General features: G+C 38.6%; 1 protein-coding gene across 14 annotated transcripts in view; it reads right to left on the bottom strand.

The window, feature by feature from the left end:
• The window catches only part of KMT2C (lysine methyltransferase 2C), a 187,526-nt gene that overhangs the window by 77,152 nt on the left and 90,246 nt on the right, over positions 1-20,128 (bottom strand). For all 14 annotated transcript variants that reach the window (XM_048951479.1, XM_048951493.1, XM_048951489.1 and 11 more), the window contains 7 exons: positions 9,884-10,046; positions 8,222-8,393; positions 7,101-7,215; positions 6,235-6,407; positions 5,338-5,495; positions 2,814-2,927; positions 364-1,091 (listed from right to left, as the gene is read on the bottom strand). In XM_048951479.1, the coding sequence (XP_048807436.1) occupies positions 364-1,091; positions 2,814-2,927; positions 5,338-5,495; positions 6,235-6,407; positions 7,101-7,215; positions 8,222-8,393; positions 9,884-10,046 (1,623 nt within the window). The remainder of the gene's footprint in view (positions 1-363; positions 1,092-2,813; positions 2,928-5,337; positions 5,496-6,234; positions 6,408-7,100; positions 7,216-8,221; positions 8,394-9,883; positions 10,047-20,128) is intronic.

Genomic DNA, 20,128 nt, shown 5'->3' on the forward strand with positions numbered 1-20,128 from the left:
AATAGCTGCTGCAGGTTTTTCTATGCAGTCAGTTTAAGATGTTAACAACTTTAAAAGTATTAGCCAAAATACATGAACATACAAAAAAAGTGAGAAGTTGGAAGACATATTGTGTATGTCAGCATTTGTTGCATGTTGGTTAAAAACATAAGAAATATTTTATTTTTCTCTAAGCATAATCCAAAAGAAACTGTAATTCAAACTACAGACTCTTTTGATTAATTAATATGATGTTACTTTCCTGCAGAAATTAACTAAACACTCACTTGGGAGTATAAATGCATACTGTATTCTAAGGATTATACTGAAATTCTAACTAATACTTGCTTCATAAATATATAATGAAATATTCTGCATGCTTACCTGTCTTGACCTGGGTCTTCCAGGAGAAAATTTCCTTTTGGTGATGGCTGGTTTCCCCATGCCAATTTTTGGAGTGACTGATATGTAAGTCGGTGGGAGAGCAGTGCCAGCAGTGGAAGGCAGTGCTGGCGGCTGGGCATGCGGTGCTTCTCGTGCAGAATGCAAGTCCAGGGAGGAAGACACATTTGCCTTGCTTATGTTAACTGATGGGGGAAGTGAGGGGTAAGTCTCAGCTGGTGATTTTATGGGTTTGTCTGCAACCGGTGAACTGTTTGTAACACCTTCATTTACAGAAGCAGTTTCTGCTTCTAGAAGAGCTGGTGTTTCTGACTTTTCAAGGGTTTCTCCTTTTTCTACCTCTTTTTGCACTTTTATGATTTCCAGTTGTTGCTCTGCATGGATACAAACACCTTCTTTGCTTTCAGTCCCTTTTATTTCTGGCATCACAGTTATGGTCTCAGGTACTGAAGACAGAGACCGAGAGTCTACCGTGGCTACTTCTGATACCTCAGCACTACCCTGTGGTAGCTGTGTCTCTTCCACTTGTTTGTCTAACTCCTGCTGTGCTGCTGCTTGAACACCTTCCATCACCTCCATCATTTTCTCAGTATGACTGTCACCAGATGCTGGTGTCTTTTTGGGAGACATTTCCATTTCAGCAGAATTAACTTCGTTAGAGACTTCCGTTTCCAGTTCTGTGGTCTTTTCTTCTGGTGATATGCCTGTAACTAAATACAAACATATTAAATGCTCAGTATGATGATGAACAACATACATAGTGTACTGGTCAACAAGCATAGCTGGTGCACATCACATACAGCAGTATCACTGTTGGTGAATTTTATATGTACATTTGAACATATTCTATAAGCATCTTCCATTGCACCTATGTTTGAACAGTGAGAACATATGCTAAAAACACAGAATAGTACAATTTCTTTTTTTCTCTTCTGTATCATTGCAGAGTAATTCACAGATATGCCATTTTCAGGAATAAGCTCAAGCTTTTCCCTTCACATGTTTCCTACAAAGAGGTGCTGAGGCAAAACAAGGTTATATTAAGGTACCATAGGCAGTTCCTCAGCTACTAACAACATACAGAAGAAATTTCCAAATGCAAATACCAGGAAAGCTCCCATTCCTTTATTGCTGTGAGTCAAGTTGACAGATGAATAAAAGTTACAGTAAGCAACGAGTAACGTTGCTTTATAATAAAAAGAGCATTCAGTAAACCCTAGATTAACTTTTGAGGCAAACATTTCCAAGTAGTCAGCTAAAAGTGGCCCCTCCTTTTTCATTTCTGCTTATTAAAGATACATGCTGGTATAAATTTATGTACTTTAATCATCTCTCCCAACTCTTCCAAAAAGCAAACAGCTGATAAGAGGAACAGTACATATATAAATAAAAACATTTCTCATTTCCATCTAGTGCTCTTCCAGACTTCAGGAAATCACCTGAAATAAAAACAGTTCACATGGTAATGTCCTAAAGATTTCTTTCACAAGTATTTCTCTAGCTTTTATGCAAGCAAACACTTTTCATTCACAACTTTCATAGTGCAGGAGTTCCATGGAGGAGTCTTGTATCTATTCCACAGAGGACCACATTGTTTGCTCTGAATTTGGCTTTTAACACCTTCTTTCAATGGACTTTCAGTGGACTTACACTCTTTACTTTCTACTGCCCTTGCACTCCCAGATTCACACTGCTACTCAAACTCCTCAGCCATTACATTTCAAAGTCTAGCATTTCACCATGAATGTGTCCTCCATTACAAAGTTTTCAATCATGGCTTTTGTACCTACTACCTACAAGCTATGATACATAACTTGGTGATCATAGCTAACCTGGGAGATAATTTTTTTCCTTTGGCTCTACATTTAGGTTTCTTGATTTCCCTTAGAGCAACCCACTTTAAACATTGACCTTGGCTGGATGAGACACACTTGAATGTTCTTCACCATTCCCCTCAATCACTAACACATTCAGATGACTTGAGCCAAACCCATTCCAATTGCACTCCTTCTTATGGCTGGTACTTGCTGTCTGACTGTAAGATCCATTTCTTCCCAGAATATAAGTGATCACCTACTGCAGCACACCCTGTCTGGACGTCCTTCACCAAACACACCATTTAATCGTAAGACTCCAGTGTACAAAAACATTCTTCCCACTTAAGGAGAAAGCCACTCCTACCAAACAGTTACACTGATATTCTCTTACACAAATTTTCTGAGGACTATCTTTGTCTTGGATAGGATACTATTTCAACAAAAAAGTTAACACTGTTGCTTAAGAGTTCAGACAGCAGAACATAAACAATTTGTTTCCAACTGCTTTCCAGGCATTTTTTCTCTTCATAATTTAATTACCACAAACTTTCTTGAATGAAAACAGCCTCTGAACACAGCAGTGGTATTTTCTCAGACTGCAAAACTCTTTCTTACCATCTGTGACACATCCAACAGCTGATTCTTGACCAGAGCCATTACCAATGACGAGTTGTTCCTGAAATGCCACATCCTCTCCACCACTTTCCATTTCCATTTCATTTGTACAAGCTTAAGAGTGAAAGAAAATAGTCAAAATCGATATGGTGTTTATTCCATTACTTTGGCATCAGTAGTTTCTGTCACTGCATGACCTTCTGGCTAAACAGAATGCTATTTAACTGTATGATTGGCTCAACAAGAAAGATAGGGAAGATATGTAGCACCCTAGAAGATGAAGCCTTCTTCTCATTAACATGAAACTGTTTAATGTCTTTCAGACAGTGGAAAAGGGCTGTGAAACAGTTATAAATACCTAACTCTGAAAATATAATTTAGATATTGTCACAGACTCTGCCACATTATCTAAGCAATACAAAAGGTCTTTCATCAAATTCCACTTTGCAAAATTCAACAGACCTTGTGGGATGAAGGCTTCACACTTTTTTTTTTGTGAATATTGTCATGGCTCATGACAGAGACACGATGTTCCATCTACTATCAGCACACAGAACACTGATTTCCAAACCATTTGCTGAACTCCAACTACACAATAGTAGATTTCATCACTTTAGAATAAGCATGCCTATTTCTGTGAGCTCCCCATATTTAAACATGAAACTGCATGGGAAAGGCACTGCTGAGTGCTGCTTCACTTGACAGTATTGTTAGAGAGCACAAACAGGAAGCACGTACTTTTTTCTCACGTAAAAGCTTTTTCAGTGAAGGAAATTCATTAAAATGCACTGGACAAAGCAAGAGCAGGAGAGACAAATATGTAGTAAGTGCTAGCTCAAGAAGGATTGATCTTTCATGGGCATTAGCATGAAAAGGGTAAATGAATACAGCTTTGTGTTCAGGAAGCCAGGAACTACAAGGTGATGCTACTTTTAGTACCCAAGAACTATTTGCAGACTGCCAGCTCTAAAGTGGTATTTTAACCTTAAGGAAATGATCATTTAGACTGCTCCAAAGCCCGATTTCAGTGTACAAAAGTGCTCTACTGGGCATAAACTAAGCATGACTGCACTGATATAGTTGCTGCAGGATTGCTCCTAGTACTTGAGATAACAATCTTAGTCTTCTTCTAGGGGTAGAAAAGTGCTTAACAGTGTTTCTGTAGACCTAAAAACCATAAAAGAAGTATTACTTAAAAACTTCAGCCTTTTAACTAAACCTTTAACTTACTCTAAAGCGTTTGCAGTAGAAGACTGAGAGTTCACATACAATGCAGGCTTCCTCCTAAATCATCTAAATACCATCTGAGAGTCCAATAGTTTCTAGTAACCTGGGACATGTTCACTGACAGAGTTCTTCCATCCATTTGCATACATGTACCCACAGCCACTGCCTGGGATCATCATCTCTTTCATCATTTCTTTACTGCTCACTAGAGGTGTACACTTACACAAACTGGCTAACATCAAAGATAATGACCTGCTTATGCAAAACTTCAGTCTGAACGCATAAAAAGCTGCAGCTCTTCTGAAGTCTGAGTTTACCATTGCAGTGAAAAATTACTGGGCTTTCAAAAACAGATAATTATGCTACAGAGCTACTGATTTAACAAAAGATCAGTGCACCAGTGTTGATCTTTATGCATCAGAAATGCACATGGCAATGCAGTTCATCTGTCACATTTTACCTTGCTTCCACATTAAACTGCAATTGCCCTTCTCTTAGGAAATTCAGCTTGTGTGAGTAGGTGCTATCCAGAAGAGCACATTAGATGAAAGAAAGGAGGGTTTTCGGTTAAGATTACATTACACAAGTTTTGTGGATAACTCACCACCATCCTTCTCTCTGTATTTCCTTACTGTCACAGAGTACTTGTAAAAAATACTTTATACTTTTTAGCAATTTCCTTTCCCACCTTTTGTTTGCCTTGTCTATGTAGACAACAAGCTCTCAGAAGGCAATTAACAATCACATACTGTTTTGAAAGAGGACCCTGATTAAAAGCTGCGCAATTAAATGCACCTGGTCCTTGAACACAGTCCAGTTCCCACTCCTGCTCCCTACCTGGACATACTGAAGGAAATGGGCAGTACAAAACAGTTGAGTATCTGTGTAGAGTGACACAGATAAACTGCATGTCACCAGAAACATCTGTCAGAAGCTGGCTTATGCCTGGTAGACAGGAGAGTCCCGAAAGATTTGTCAAATGAGTCAATTCATGAACTGTAACCACATGAAAATAAAGCTATAGAAGTTTACAGCTATGAGTCGTGATAGCTGGAAGCAACCATAATGCTTGTTTGCTTGGGCATCAAATACAGGATCCTGAAGCCAAAGGGCCACAAAGCACACTGAGAAGACAGAATGGGTTACATGGGTTACATGAGAAGCTATTGCTTAGTAAAGGAAAGGATGAAGCCTACAGAATCTGAGTGGCTGATTCACAGAAGACCTAGCGAAGCATCTGCTAATGCTTCTGAGGTTAGTATTTACATTTTGTAAATGTAAGATTGCATTTGATTACCTGCTATGTTGTCAGGTTCAGGAATGAGTTCAGAAGTATCCATTACATCACAAGACTGAGTCTGATCCCCTTCTTGCTTACAGAGAGTACAGATGTAGTCTTTCAGCTGAGACTCCAATTCAATACCTGGAGATCTGTCACATTCTACGTGAATCCACCTGGGGAGATTAATTCAGTTTGTGATTTTTGTAATAACAATATAAAATATTCCAGCACTGTTTTCCATTTCTCTGGGGAAATAAAAAATTTGAACCAATACCAGGAAGAATTTTGTAGAAATAAAAATGATGTATCAGTCTGTCAAATCATTGAACAAGCACAAACATGAAGACCTACACTGCTGCTAAAGCCATTAAGACACCACAATATGTAAAGCAGTATGACAAAGCTGCACAGTAAGGAACAGTGCACTGAATATGTAATGGTCCACACTCTTAAAGTTTCTCAACAGCTTACTATTAAAGTAATAAAAATTATTGCTGGTGTAGAAAAACACACAAAATGTAACAGAGCACACATACTTGAAAATTTTACACTAAACCATGACTACTAACTGTGTTTACAAAGCCTTACACAATGAATAGATACGTAAAAATTAAAACACTGTGCTTATAAAAGTTAGGATGATGATCCTTCTTGTATGTAAAAAGCAGTGTATGTTTCTCTGCACACTTCACTATCTGATCTTTCTTGGTAACAGCCAATTACGTCTTACTCGAAATAAGACTCATTTGTCTGTTGCATTTAGAGTGGGAATATCAAGATGTTACATAAGATCCAACAGCAGTGTGCATCACACAAAGTCTGCACCTTGCACAAAAATACATCAGTGTCATCCAGCTCACCATAAGCTTTAGGCATTTTAGTACAACTTAATGAAAACCATAGAACTCTTACCTTTTGCACATGTGACAGTGCAACATATCTTTCTGGAAGTCTTGGAGGCACAGTTTGTCACAGAAAGGACATGACAAGTTGTCTTGTTGCTGGTAACAACTGTCACATACCAAACAATTATGGTGCCACTGACAACTTGTTCGTGTTCCACACTCAGCACACACTCTACAGTTCTAAAGATCACAAGAATTTAGTTCATTATGACGTTTCACACTGTGCATTAACTGACATTTTCCTCTTCCGAATTAAATAAAGTTTCTATCTTTAATAACACTAATAAATTAACTGTGATCTGATAACAAATTATGGACACTCTTGCAACTGCAAGAAGAATTTTCTTGCACTACTGCCTTACCTGAGAGGAATATTTCTTATCTCTGTCTTCTTATAACTACCACAAACTGACTATGAAATTATATTCATCTCATGTACAGGGATTTGCCTTGTTACTTTGAAACTACTGTTATTATTTGTACTTACAAAGTCACTGACTATAAATTTCACCCCGCTCTCCCCAAACCCAAAGGAACTCTGAAGTACAGAAGAATTGCTCTTCTCAAAAGCAAGGAGTGGTTGAATATAACCAGTCTCCAAGGATAGATTACATACAATACTTTGAACAGCTTTCAGTTTACATATAGTTTATTTTATGTCACGAGAGCAGATGTCATTAAGCAGAGTTTATTCACTCTTCCTGGATCTTTCTCTTTCCCTTTTCCCTCTGGAGTTGTATAATTGGGATTCCTTCAGAAATTGCAAGGGACATTACATGCTAGCAGCCATCTGCAATACATCTAGTATAACATGTGTACCAAAACCTGGTTCCCTGTAAAGACACAGAACTATTCTGAAAGCTTTCAACTTACTTTACATTTCCAACCATTTGTCGGTACAGAATCCATAACAGGTTGTAGACAGAAAGTATGGTACCCTTTGTCACATGTATCACACACCAGCATCTTGTTGTCTTCCCCAGAATGTCTAATAACAAAAATAGTGGTATTTTAAACACTACTGAGATGAGCAGTAAGAAAAGATCTGTTTGAGAAAAAGTCTAAGCAGAAAGTTAGACAGCTGAAAGCATGATAATATAGGAACATCACTTACAAATGGCTCTGCTAAAGCATGAATTAAGTATACCACACTTCCTGCAGAAAGCACTGAGCCCGTGCAACCAGACTGCTAGCAATCAGTCCACTTCCATTTACACACATGTAGGAAGATTAATTGGCTTTTCTGTACTGATATCAGTTTAAAATCTAAACCCATTATTTCTGGGGGAAAAAAAAACACCATGCATTTCAACTTGCTCCTACAATCAGTCTAAATACATCTTCCCCCCCCAAAAAAGATCTCTGATTGGCAAAGCTTCTATGGCAATTCACATGGATTTTCTTCTACTTTTTCAGTAGAGAGTTTGCTAGTAAATACTGGTACAACAGTTGTAGAGATACATTTTAGAACATGCATAACAATTTCTGGTATTTGCTGTCTAGCTGAGTGTGATTAGGGAAAGATCTTTAAAGTAAAGGAACCTGAATGCAGGCAAATAGTGAATGTTCTGCTTGTTAACCAAGCACTGCCTGATCAGGGCTATGAGGTAGTAATGAAGCAGCCTTTTTCCAGGTTTCCAAATTGTTAAAGGCATTACATTAAACAAATTTTTAATTTGGTAAACTGGAAAAAATCCTTCCATATAAAAGATGATGAAATCACATGCTTTGGTAGCTCTGTAAAACCTGCCACGATGATGAAAACTCTGGGAGCATAACGTGTAGGAAATGCAGCTCAGTTCTCTTCTTTAGAACACAGATCCCAACACAAGGATTTGACTAGTTAAAATTAATATATTATGACAGATCTATCAGAACAAATAATTACATTTTTGGAAGAAAAAATAAAGAATGGATAATAAAATAGATGTTTTAGCATCAAAGCACATAGATCTAAGAACTTTCTCCCCTCACCCCCTTGAAGTCTTACTTACTTGCAGTTCTGGCACACCTTGCAATCAGGACACTGCCAACCTGCTCGTTTTAAAGGTGTAACTTGTATGTCTAGGCACATCCCATGGTAGTGCTGGCCACAGGTCGTACAAAAAAGTTGATCTAAGAGGTCTCCAGGGCTGTCACACACTGCACAATTTGCTTCTTCTTTTGCTACAAATAAATCATTTTCCCAATTATAATTTAATTTAAAATTATTAACAATTCTATGAACCGAATGAAGCCAAGAAAATCTTCAGTAGTTCTTCTGCTTGCAAAATTTGATCATTCTTACAAAATTCAAATTTAATTAATTTACTTAATAACTACTCCTTTCATTTGTTCTTCCAACATATTCAACTAAACTTCTCAGAACAAAAGTACATTCATTTTAAGCCTTAATAAGTCTTAACAAAAGAAACAGGCTTACTCTATTTTCCTTGATGTAAAACAGAGCTTGAGGACCAATTCTTAGGTGGAATGAGTACAAAATAAAACTCCCAGCAGATCTAAAACTATTATTTATCCAAAATGCTTGCATTTGAGGTAGGGCAAGTAAGCATGCCTTGTCCTTCCTCTAAGCATGTGGCCTCCACAAATATATCTCACTGACAGCTGTCAAGTAGCAACATAGCAGTTCCACTGCTAGGCTCTCTGGCAATTACAGCTGCATTAAGCACGCTCATCTTCAGCTCAGCTGCTAAAAACAGAGCTGGTTCACCAGAGCTATCTTGTGGAGTGCCTGACCGTGTCCTGTTGGAGCACTTCAGGTCACGGTGGCTATGCCTGGCAGACCACAAGTCTCCCTCCTGTGCTCCCAACGCTCCCCCTGCTGGTCTCAGTTACAAACCAGGAGGGAAATCTGCAACTGAAGCCAGTGTGAGCAGCAGAGGATGAAGAGGTCTGCAGTAAGAATGAGAGGCAAAACTACACTTACATTCTCTTCCCCTCTGCTGTTTGAATAAATAATATTAAAAGGCAAAAAGCAAAGTTCAAAAGCATTTGAATGAGTTATACTTCAGAGTCTGAATGGAACAGCATCAAACAAATCTTCCCTTAGAACGAGCACAGAAAATGCAACAAGAATATGCTCCTATACTCTGTGACCAGCAGAGCCAAGTGCCCTGTCTGCAGTGGAGATTCTTTAATCCCATGCAAACCTGTGAAGCACAGCGTAAGCTGGTTTGCAAACAAGCTTTTAGGATGTACAACAATGCTAATACAAATAATTTTTTAACACCACCACACAATACATCCTAATGGTATTTTCAGGAAATATCAGACTGCTAGGAATCTTCACAACTACACTTCTATTTCTAAGACATACTCAAACGTATAGTAGGAATATATTTTTGCAATAAGCATGTAGGAAGGCTTTTAGAAATAAAGTAGACTTAACTTAATTACAGAAACCCCACAAGTCTCAAACATATATTACAATCTCAGTCCTGCATGTCACAAACACTTCGATGCAATGTTAGCTGCCAGCAGAGTCTATTAATAAAATCACATGTTGAAATTAAGCTTACCCAAGCAAATTCAGGCATCTTACGGAATACCCTACTCTTCTGAAGTAGGATATCAGCTAAGGAAAAGCTACTACAGCTGGAAGATGGAATTACTAAGCTGAGCCTAATTGTGGCATTTGAATAAAGTGTACTTACATCTTTCGGGAGCCTGATCAATATGGTCTGGACAAAGGAGGGACAAGTTACTGAAATCCTGAAATGTGCCTGCTCCAGCAGCACAGGGGTAATGGTACATCTGGGTACATTTCTCTTCACAGCATTTGATAGTGGCTCCAAGGTGCTTACAATATGCACATCGCTGAAAAACAAACAATGATCACTCAGAATCTATTTTTTCTTGCTTTTTTTTCCAGACAAACTGAGAACTAAGAACTAAGGCTGCTAGGAAGGAGAAAGCCCTGAGGAATCATAGAATGACTTGGGAGGGACCTCAAGGATCATCAAACTATAACCACCCTACCTCATGCAGGGTCACCAAGCTCCATATTTAATGCTAGACCAGGCTGCCCACGGCCCCATCCAACCTGGCCTTGAACACCTCCAGGGTCGGGACATCCACAGCCTCTCTGGGCAGCTGTTCCAGCACCTCACCACTCTCTCGGTAAAGAATTTCTCCCTGACATCCAACCTAAACCTTCCCTCCCTCAACTCCAAACCATTTCCCCTTGTCCTGCTGTTATCTACCCTTTCAAAGAGTTGATTCCCCTCCTGTTTGTAGGCTCCCTTTAGGTACTGAAGGCTGCCATGAGGTCACCCCGCAGCCTTCTTTTCTCCATGCTGAACAAGCCCAGCTCCCTCAGCCTGTCCTCATAGGGGAGGTGCTCCAGTCCCCTGATCATCTTCATGGCTCTCCTCTGGATCCTCTCCAACAGCTCCCTGTCTTTCTTGTACTGGGGGCTCTACACCTGGACACAGTACTGCAGATGGGGCCTCACAAGAGCAGAGTAGAGGAGGACAATCACCTCTGTGTCCCTGCTGACCATCCCTTTTCTGATGGAGCCCAGGAAGACCAAACAGTGACTGGGACAGCATCGTTCAGTGGCATTCTCTGATCTTTCCAAGTTAAAACATTCAGCGAAATGCATCCTAAATTGCTCTGATGACTGAGATTCTTCTTACCACAGAAGAAAAATGCTCTTCTATCTGTTAACTGACTTTAGCTATATCTTCAGTAAAAAAGGCCTGAAGGCTTACACTGAGTAATAAAGGCAGACCTGTTAGAGATTGTAACTAAAACACATATTGCTCTGTATGCTGTAATGTAGACACTGTAATCAGAAATATGAATTACAATGAAATATTATGTTCTATTGAAAACGTACATGACATCATACAACTATTCCCACGGGGATGATAAGGCATTAAATAACCCAGTACTTTCCTTTCATCTCTTATTTCAATGCTACACAGATATCACCAACAACCTTCAACAAGTCATGAAGAAGCATGATTATTACTACAGGCCATAGTTACGTCTGTAAAGAAATAACTTCTCATACAGAACTACCCAATAACCTTCCTGCTCCTTAGTCAAGAGGGAACAGAGTCCATCAGCCTGCTTATAAAACATCACCCACACCTTTCAGATTCAGTTAATCAGTCTCTTTGCTTTCTTGGATTCATTAGAGTCCCTGAAGCACCGTAACAAGCTTTTGCACTTTTTCACCAAGGCAACAGTATTTGAAGACTAGAGCAGAGTGCTATAAGGTTGGAAGAAAACTTAGGAAAAAGCAGGTCAGTGGCTCATGGGAAGGCATACATAATGTAAAGCACCAGCTGAGCTCAGGAATGCTTATCTTTCATAATAAACCTACATGCCTTAATAACAACACTGGCGCATTTGATTCCTAGCTCAAGCACCTTGTAACATCAAATCTGAAGATACACCAAAACAAGAAGTTACACTCTGCATCTGCCTGATTCTCAGAATACAGAAAATATTTATTACCATAATTCTTCTGTGTTTCAAAGTCTAGCATGAAATTAGGCATGAAACACAGTACTATTACAAGCCCACAGATATCAAATCCAACCCACATGAAAGCACAAATCACAAAGTTGACTGTGTTAACTGCTAAGCTGACATCCTTGAAACATCACATTTTTAGCAAAAAGTCTGCCTGCAGTACAAATCACAGGCAAGGAAAAGAAAGTACTGGTTTATGCCAAATACAACTGCTGTGTAAAAGGATCGACTGTTTATAAATGAAAGTGGGTCACTAAGGATCACTTCTGCCAAGTTCTCTGTGCTTCAACGCTCAGTCTGCAGGCCTGAGATCCGCAACTCTTGTCACCTCTGCCCATCTAACACCTGGTACAAGCATGAGAAAGATGTATGCTGTTATTTGAGTAGCCAAATGCAGAGCAGAGGACAAGATAAGCAACTGGCTGCATGGAGTTCTTGAAGCAGGTGAAAAAGTTAATGATAGAATTATGTTTAAGGACTGCCAGCAAATTCAGTGCAATGCAAGAAACTCATCTTAGGAAACCATACAATCACTGAGCTCTTATGGCAGATGTCTGAGGTAAATCATACAACTCAGCTGTGAAGTCATGAAGATGCAGCCCAAAGCCTTCAACTTCATGACAGTCTGTACCCCATGGCATTACTTCGTCCTTGACATTTCTGCGTCCTATGGAGATGGCCCATGTTGAGCCAAGTCCTCATTCTTACAAGCAGGCTAGAACATTTTCAAAGGCATTACTCAATGATAAACATTAGAAACAGGAAACCAGGAGGGGCTCAAGTCCCAGCAAAGGTCCCCCAAGAAAGCATTCAATAATGTTCAAACAATGAACGACATTTGAAGTCTTCACCAGATCCCATCATTAATTCCTTAAAAATTTATCTGATGGGAGACAAAACTACGGAGAACTGCAAGCACTCAAACAATCAAATGCACTAAAAACTGGAAATAATGAAGATGGATTAAATAGCAATATTAATAACATTTTAAAATGTCACATCTGTTTTGTGAAACTACCAATCAACAGCGGTACATAACAATGTAATATCAGAGCTGCCTTCTTCCAAATGCTGTACGACTGCATGATGAAATTATTAGAAATGAGCAAAATATAGGATGAATGCAAAGCCTCGAAAAATGTTGATGTTGATTTAAAGAATCATGAAAGATGCTGGAAGATAAATGGAAGCCCAAATTACATTTAATTGAACCCTTCAAACCCATCTGCTAAACTGCACTGGCAATGAAAAGCATTTGGCAGCTAAGTAAAACACACACTTTAAAAACAATGTGGTGTATATCATCTGAAGCAAATAAAAAGCACAGAATATCAACATTTGCTGAATTTATAAGACATATAAAGCAGTCTGACGAAATAAATGCCCAAAGGGATTTTTTTTGGCAACAGCTGTTGATGAGAAGTTACTTTTCCAGCAGTAGAAGCCAATGTTTTGCTGAAAATAGGCCCCACACTATGACCCTAGGAGAGCAAGCATGCAGCCAGCTCGACTGCTTGTAAAGACAAAAGCAAGCATGTGAACAGCAAAAGTATAATAATTTTAAAAATATAAAAGCTTTGCTAAATAAAACTCAGTAACAAGTACTGCTTTACTATTCTAGTACTAAAATATGGTATTAAGATAGTCAGAGATGAAAGGGAGACATAAATCCCACTTCTGATAAAATACAGCATGTGCCTTGTACGTGCTGAGCCCAGGAAGAGAGGAAAAGCCAGCATGGAGCCTTCCACTTCACTGCTATGAGCACAAAACACAGTGCTCTGTCAAAGGGGTAGAAGCTGAAGCCAAGCTTTCTAAGGGATGAAGCAAGATGGACACTGCCTGTTCATGGATCAAATAATTTTACAGCTCTGTTCTACTGGAAAAAAAAACAAAAAAAGAAAAGAAAAACAACAAACCACCAAAAATGTGATGAGGTGTCACAAAGCTAAAGCTAAAGAGACAGTCTGTTATTTATTCAGAGCATACTGAATAAAACAAATGTCATTGAAGCAGCAGCAACTGATTATTTCCTATTGAAAATGTCCCTCATTTGTTACCAATTGTTTTCTCCAGTAAGCTCCTAAGGCATTCACCCATGACAAGGAAGTTCTCATCCTACCCATACTTCTGCTACCTCCCATTTTCAGTGGCGTATTCCAAAATTTTGAGCAAGTTAAAATGAAGAAAAGTCATCTATTTTCAGCACAATGGAAGACCAGATCCATACAGCAGTATGAAGAAATTACGAGGTCCCATTTTATCATTTTATTACTTCATAGCATTACTGCCTCAGCAAATGGACAAGTAACAACCCTCAAGAGGCACAGACACTAAATGGAGGCTAAAATAAGAACTTTGAATAAAAGCTCACTTGCAACCTGATGAGTACAATGAAGTTAAATGTTAGCATTGTCTTGCAAAATGTTTTTCAACAAAAAGACAAAATATTTGCATTTATTATGCAAAGTCACATAACAAAAAGAGTTTGTATTAAAAGGGTAAGCTGACAAAACCTGCGCTAACAAGAAGTGTTTTTAATTATAATTAAAATCTATAGCATATTCAAAACTCTGCACAAGCCATCTGTTCTTAATGAAACAATGTAAGGTACTACCAGTAAGAACAAACTTCCAACTTGGCTCTCAAAATACAAACTGATAGCTAAGGGAAGCGGACACTAACGACTTGTCATTAATTTGACCTCAGCAAAATTCTAGAGTAAACACAGATTAAGATACGTTTTCTGATAGCTCCAGTCATTTTCATTAATGACCATGATCCAGCAAAAAAGCTGATATTGCTTAAAGATACTAATGACCATTAGCACCTTCAATGTCAAAGGAAACATTTTAAGCACCACGGTGCATTTAGGAGTACAATGCAATAAATGGTTACGGAAATAACCACAATTTAACATTGCTATTAACAAGGAAAGCCTGTATTAAAGGATTACTATAATGGTTACTATACCCTGACATGTTTTAGAAAAATTGTAATTGTAGAAACCAACAATTTTTGCTCTAAAACTGTGAAAAACCACAGACAAGCAGGAATAGCTGCAATCTGGCCAAACTTGACACAAACTGAGAAATGAAGAAAAGCAGTTTCTTAATACACATCCTTGCTTTCTACAAGATTTAGGATAATGTAAATGTTTTGAGTGAGTCTTAACTTCCAATGCCTTACAACCATTCCCTCAATTCTCATCTAATAGCACTGTGAAAGAAGGGCACGTGAGCTTGTTGTTTATTTAGCATGTCAACAATGAGAAGATCAGTAACATTTAACATAGTTTAAATTGTGATAATTAGGCTCCAGGATCAACAACTTCAGGATAAACAAGGCCAAAACAGAAATCCTCAGTTTTGGTTCAGACTGCTTTTTGGCAGGCTCAGGAAGCAGACTATTGTACCAGTTCCATTTGCTTCATGTGTGGAAGGTCTTAAGAAGTACATGTAGAAATTTCTTTTTGCTGGCAGAGTATGGTCTAAGCCACAAACTGTTGGAGGCTTTACAAAAAATAACTGGGGGAAATATTGCTACATACTTGTTGTTTAATGATTGTCTTCTCAAGACATCTGGCACTGGTCATCATCAAAGACACTGAGTTGAAGTCAACTTTCCGCCTGATCCAGCACAACTCCTGTGATGCTCAATCACATGCAGGGACACGAAGTGGCATGTGCAATCTGTAGGTTATGCCTTCATCACTACAGCTAGGCTGGCATCATTCTATGTGCAGTTATTTAATAGGAAGTTACTTGATAGCATCACGGACAATTATCTCCTGATAGAGTTGCATCGTGTTTCTGAATGACATAAGGCTTGAGATGAAGACATCTCAGTATCTACATTTTGTGCCTATAATAAGAAGTGTTTCATTTCCCATTACATTGAGCAGAAACATGGTAATTTTATGGAGTACACCTCACTGCAGTTCAGCTGACCAACCAATAGGTGTCTATTTTCAGGCCCCATTGACAATACCCACTAGATCTCCAATGGCTGTAACTGGAACATAAGCACAGCTCCCAGGAGGGCATGTCCACACAGAGGCTGAAATTCAGATGTCAGCCTTGAGCTGAAGCTTGCCTGAAACACGCTGACAAAAGCCTTCTATTGGTAACACTGACAATCCACCCCAAGGCTTTTGTCAGCATGGCAATAAGCAATGGGCCATCCAAATTAATAAATATTCTTAATTTAAACTTAAAAAAAAAAAACAGTTTTCTCTTGACAAGAATGGAAAACAAGATGCGGAAAAAGGCCTCATAGATCTGCTCTTTGGAAAAATGCATATGCAGGTACTTCATGTGCTTGTTTCAATACAATGATAATGAAAAATGACAAGGAAAAAAATAATTCTTTCTTTTTTACTATTATTTAAGCAGTCTACATAGCTAAACATTGAAAAACAACAAAAAAAACGTAACACCAAAGAGACATTAACATCCTTCTTTGGAGTGAATCAGGCACTCACTGTTCTGCATGTGATCATACAGCCAAAGTCCACGTAATCAGGCATGTACACAAAGGACATGAATTGTGTGCAGACAACCTGTCTGCCGGCATGTCCCAACTTCGTGTATTTGATCTGGGAGTCTTAATAACACGTTCTTTTAAGAAAGATTTTGTAGATATATTAACTTGGCTTAACGCTTACTGTCAGCAAATCCACTACATACACACTCAGTGATCCACCTGATTTACAGGGTAACAGTGGTGATGTGGCAACAAGGAACTCTGGATTATGCTCGCACACACACAGAAAAAATACAAGAATTTCCTGCTTTTAATACCTCCCTCATTAGTGAGCACCTCCTTAGTATTCCTTCCCCACTGACTGCAATCAGTACCTTATTGTTCATAATTCCTATTTCCTTGGCTGTTTCTAAATTGCATTCTCCAAATGGCACAGAGTCATCGTAAACAAAATCCTACATCTTCAGTTCACTAATTTTTGTAAATTGAGCTCAAATAAAGCAATTAGATGGCATACTTTGAAAATACCAGCTTGAAACATTAATATAATTTCTTTTCTAATAAAAGCTTCACATGTTTCATCTGGCTTGAGCTTTTAGGTTGTTGTTTTTTTTCCCAATTTGACTGAATGAGTCAATTGCTCATATTCCTCCCATCTTTCATCCCCAGACATGGTGACCCTTTGGTTTTTATATGTATATAAATGCATATATATATATATATATATATATATATATATATATGTATGTATGTATGTATATTTTTAGTTCATTAACTACCAAAAAAGACCCACACAAATAAGCAACTTGTTTTTCTCATCACTTACTCTATGACATCACCGACATTCCTTGGGCAAACATTTTAAAGCATGGATTTAAAATTCTTAAGCCACAGGCCAACTATTTTGCAGGTAATTCAGCTGCTGTTCTGGGGATCCAGGATGTGGGGACAAGAAGAGGCTGCTTGTTTCGTTTTGCAGCACGCTGCCTCAGTAGCTTACAAAGAAAAAAGCTGCCAAATTTTGTAATGAATTCCACAGAACATTAGGTCTGATGCTTAGCAGAAGCCATAACTGTTAAGCAAATGATATCCTTTTGATGAATGCCCTTATTTGAAAACAACGTTGATTCTTCTAACCCTTTAGCAGTGTCCCAAAACAGATGTGCACAACTGCAAATTCTGTTTGCTTTCAGGTTTACGAAGTGTGATGACATTTTTACAATCACGCATGAGTCCTTTTACCCAGGAGTGAAATAAAACACAATAATTCTTCACCATCTGTTTGTTAATTTTGCATTCATTTAACTTTGCATTTTAAACTAATAATCATTTTCTTATAATATAGTTTGTTCCATTGGTGGAAATTACAGCTGTTCAATTAAAAAAGGAATGGTTTGTAACAGTACACAGTTTTTCTTTAAATGCTTCCATTGCTCTTAATTATAGAGATATTAGTGCCATCAAATGGAAAAAAACTGCCAAGAAATAGTGTTATGTTTTATACATCACAGATTCCCTTAGTAAATGTACATATTTACTTCTGTTTCAGCACCAATTCCCACCTGGTCTCTTCTACATTAAAATCCTTCTCCCCACTACAAGACTCAGCGCAGCTTTTATTGCTGCTGTGGATGACAGGCTTCTTACACTCCTGAAGGAATAAGGCACAAACAATTAGATGATGTCTCTATTCCATTTGTAGCAGATAGTTACATGAAGCACAGTCCTATATCTTCATAATGCTTTCCCTTAATCTCCAGTGACAGGCCACAGAGTTTTTGATGTTTTTATTCTTATCTGGTTACAGCTAAACTAAGACTACAACAACACCATAAAAGCTTTTTCTCACATTTACAGTAAAATTGAGGAAATTCCATTCCTTTATCAAAATAAAACCACATTGAAACCACATGAATAATACATCAGAACCAGTGAAAGGAGATAACTTGGATCAACAAAAGATATGGGTCTGGAGAAAGAATGGGAGCCCATCTGAGATTCTAAGCCTCGCGATTTGGGGTTCTGCTTTTCCTGTTGCTGGGCACAGCCTACACTGCCAGTTCACATCACAGTTACACTCCAGCCCCTGAACACGGCAGAAATTCTCTTGTGTTGTTTTGGTTCCTAGGCTTAGCAATGCTCACCATCTACAAATATACTCTTCAAGAGACGCAGTCTGCTTACTGTGAGTGTTTCATTAATATCAGAGTGACTGTTCAGATGGCTAAAAGCATACAGATTCAATCGCTGCTTTCTAAAACCAATTTTATTTGATGGCATGGAAATCTTAGCATCAGACGATGGCTCTCATTCTGCACAGAGCTGTAACAACAATGCTGCCCCAGTACTAGGCTGAGCAGCTCACTAAAGACACCCATACAGCAACAAAGAGTTCATCACTCCACGGATTCACTTCAATTAATGAAGTTCAGGAAAAGCTGAAGAACACCAAATTGGTGCACAACAAGACTAAAGAAATGAACACACAGCAACTCCATCACGCTCACATGAAATTAAGAGTGGGAGTACAACCACGTGGTGATGCTCAGCTTCTGGTCTTACCAGAGCCTTAACTACTCTGACCTTTTGGTTTCTCAGATGAGTGAGCACTGCTGCCAGGTCCGACCTTTACTGGCAGATTGATCCATCACAATATTTTAAGTCTGACAGAAAGCAAACATTCGGGAGGTGCCTGAGGCACATTGGGAAGTGATGGATGCACAGCTCTAACAGTCTTCCCAGCAATTCATCATCTATTTCAAGTTATATTAAAAAAGACCTCACCTATTATGACATTTGGAAAGCCTGAAACTCTTCCCTATTCTAGGTAGCAAATCCGTTTACACTGTAGAAAATTAGTGTTTTCCTCTCAAAGCTCAGAGAAACGATTGCAACTTAACTGTCTTTTTGTCTACTTTCTTTACAAATCTCCATTCACTTTTAAAGGTTGATGATTTGTCAACACATCTCCCTGGGAATACCATGCAGACACCAGCTAATATTGCCATAACAACCTGCAGTCACTGAAAGGAAGAAAATCAACAAAGCAGCACGTGCGTGGATATCTGACAGCAGTGTGTGTGGATCCAGATTCACTATTTACTCTGCAGAATCTGCCACTCTGCCCACTTCTCTGGGAGGCAATTTCATACAGAAACTGAATGGAAAAATATTTTTGAATGGAAGAAAACAGTATTTTACCAATTAAAAATTGAAACGGAGAAGGCTGTATGTGTAATAGAGAAATGCCCAGAGTGCAGGTTGAATGCATGTATGCACATGAAGCGAGGCCATGTTGCAGCAATCTATTCAAAGTGTAGCAGTTGTTTGACCAATGTTAGATGCTCTAAAAAGCAAATCTTCATTTATTTCACAACTATTTTTTCCCCAGCGTACTGAAGAGAAACAAAGCATCTTTAAAGGAATACATGAACACCACTGAGGTAAATACACATCTTACGAGAAGCACTCATTTGAATTTCATTAGTTCTTCCGATCGATACTATTGAATAGGATTATTAATATTACTTGTGACTGATGGGTCAGCTACAAGTTCATCAGTGGCAGCTGACCTATCATCACCTGCCTGCTTTTTATTCCCACCTAAGATCTGCGAAATGGACAATTACAGAGATGAAAATGAATAGTACCAAGCCATTCACTTAGAGAGATGGGTATCAGTAAGGTAAGACCATCAGGAAAAGGAGCTTCACCGCAAGCAGTGGCTGCACTTATCACCAAGTGTCACAGACTTGCACACGAAGGGCAGTTGGTCCCTGTTTGGGAATAATTCATAGCACGTCCCTCACGACTTTTTCCATGTTATTAAAATGAAAAAACAACACTCAAGGACACCTGCATTAATGGGACTGCCTTGTACTGATGCCTGTAATGTATACGCTCAATCTGCAACTCTGGAACATAACTTA

This window comes from Lagopus muta, chromosome 7, assembly GCF_023343835.1.
Source record: "Lagopus muta isolate bLagMut1 chromosome 7, bLagMut1 primary, whole genome shotgun sequence".
Taxonomy (NCBI): Eukaryota; Metazoa; Chordata; class Aves; order Galliformes; family Phasianidae; genus Lagopus; species Lagopus muta.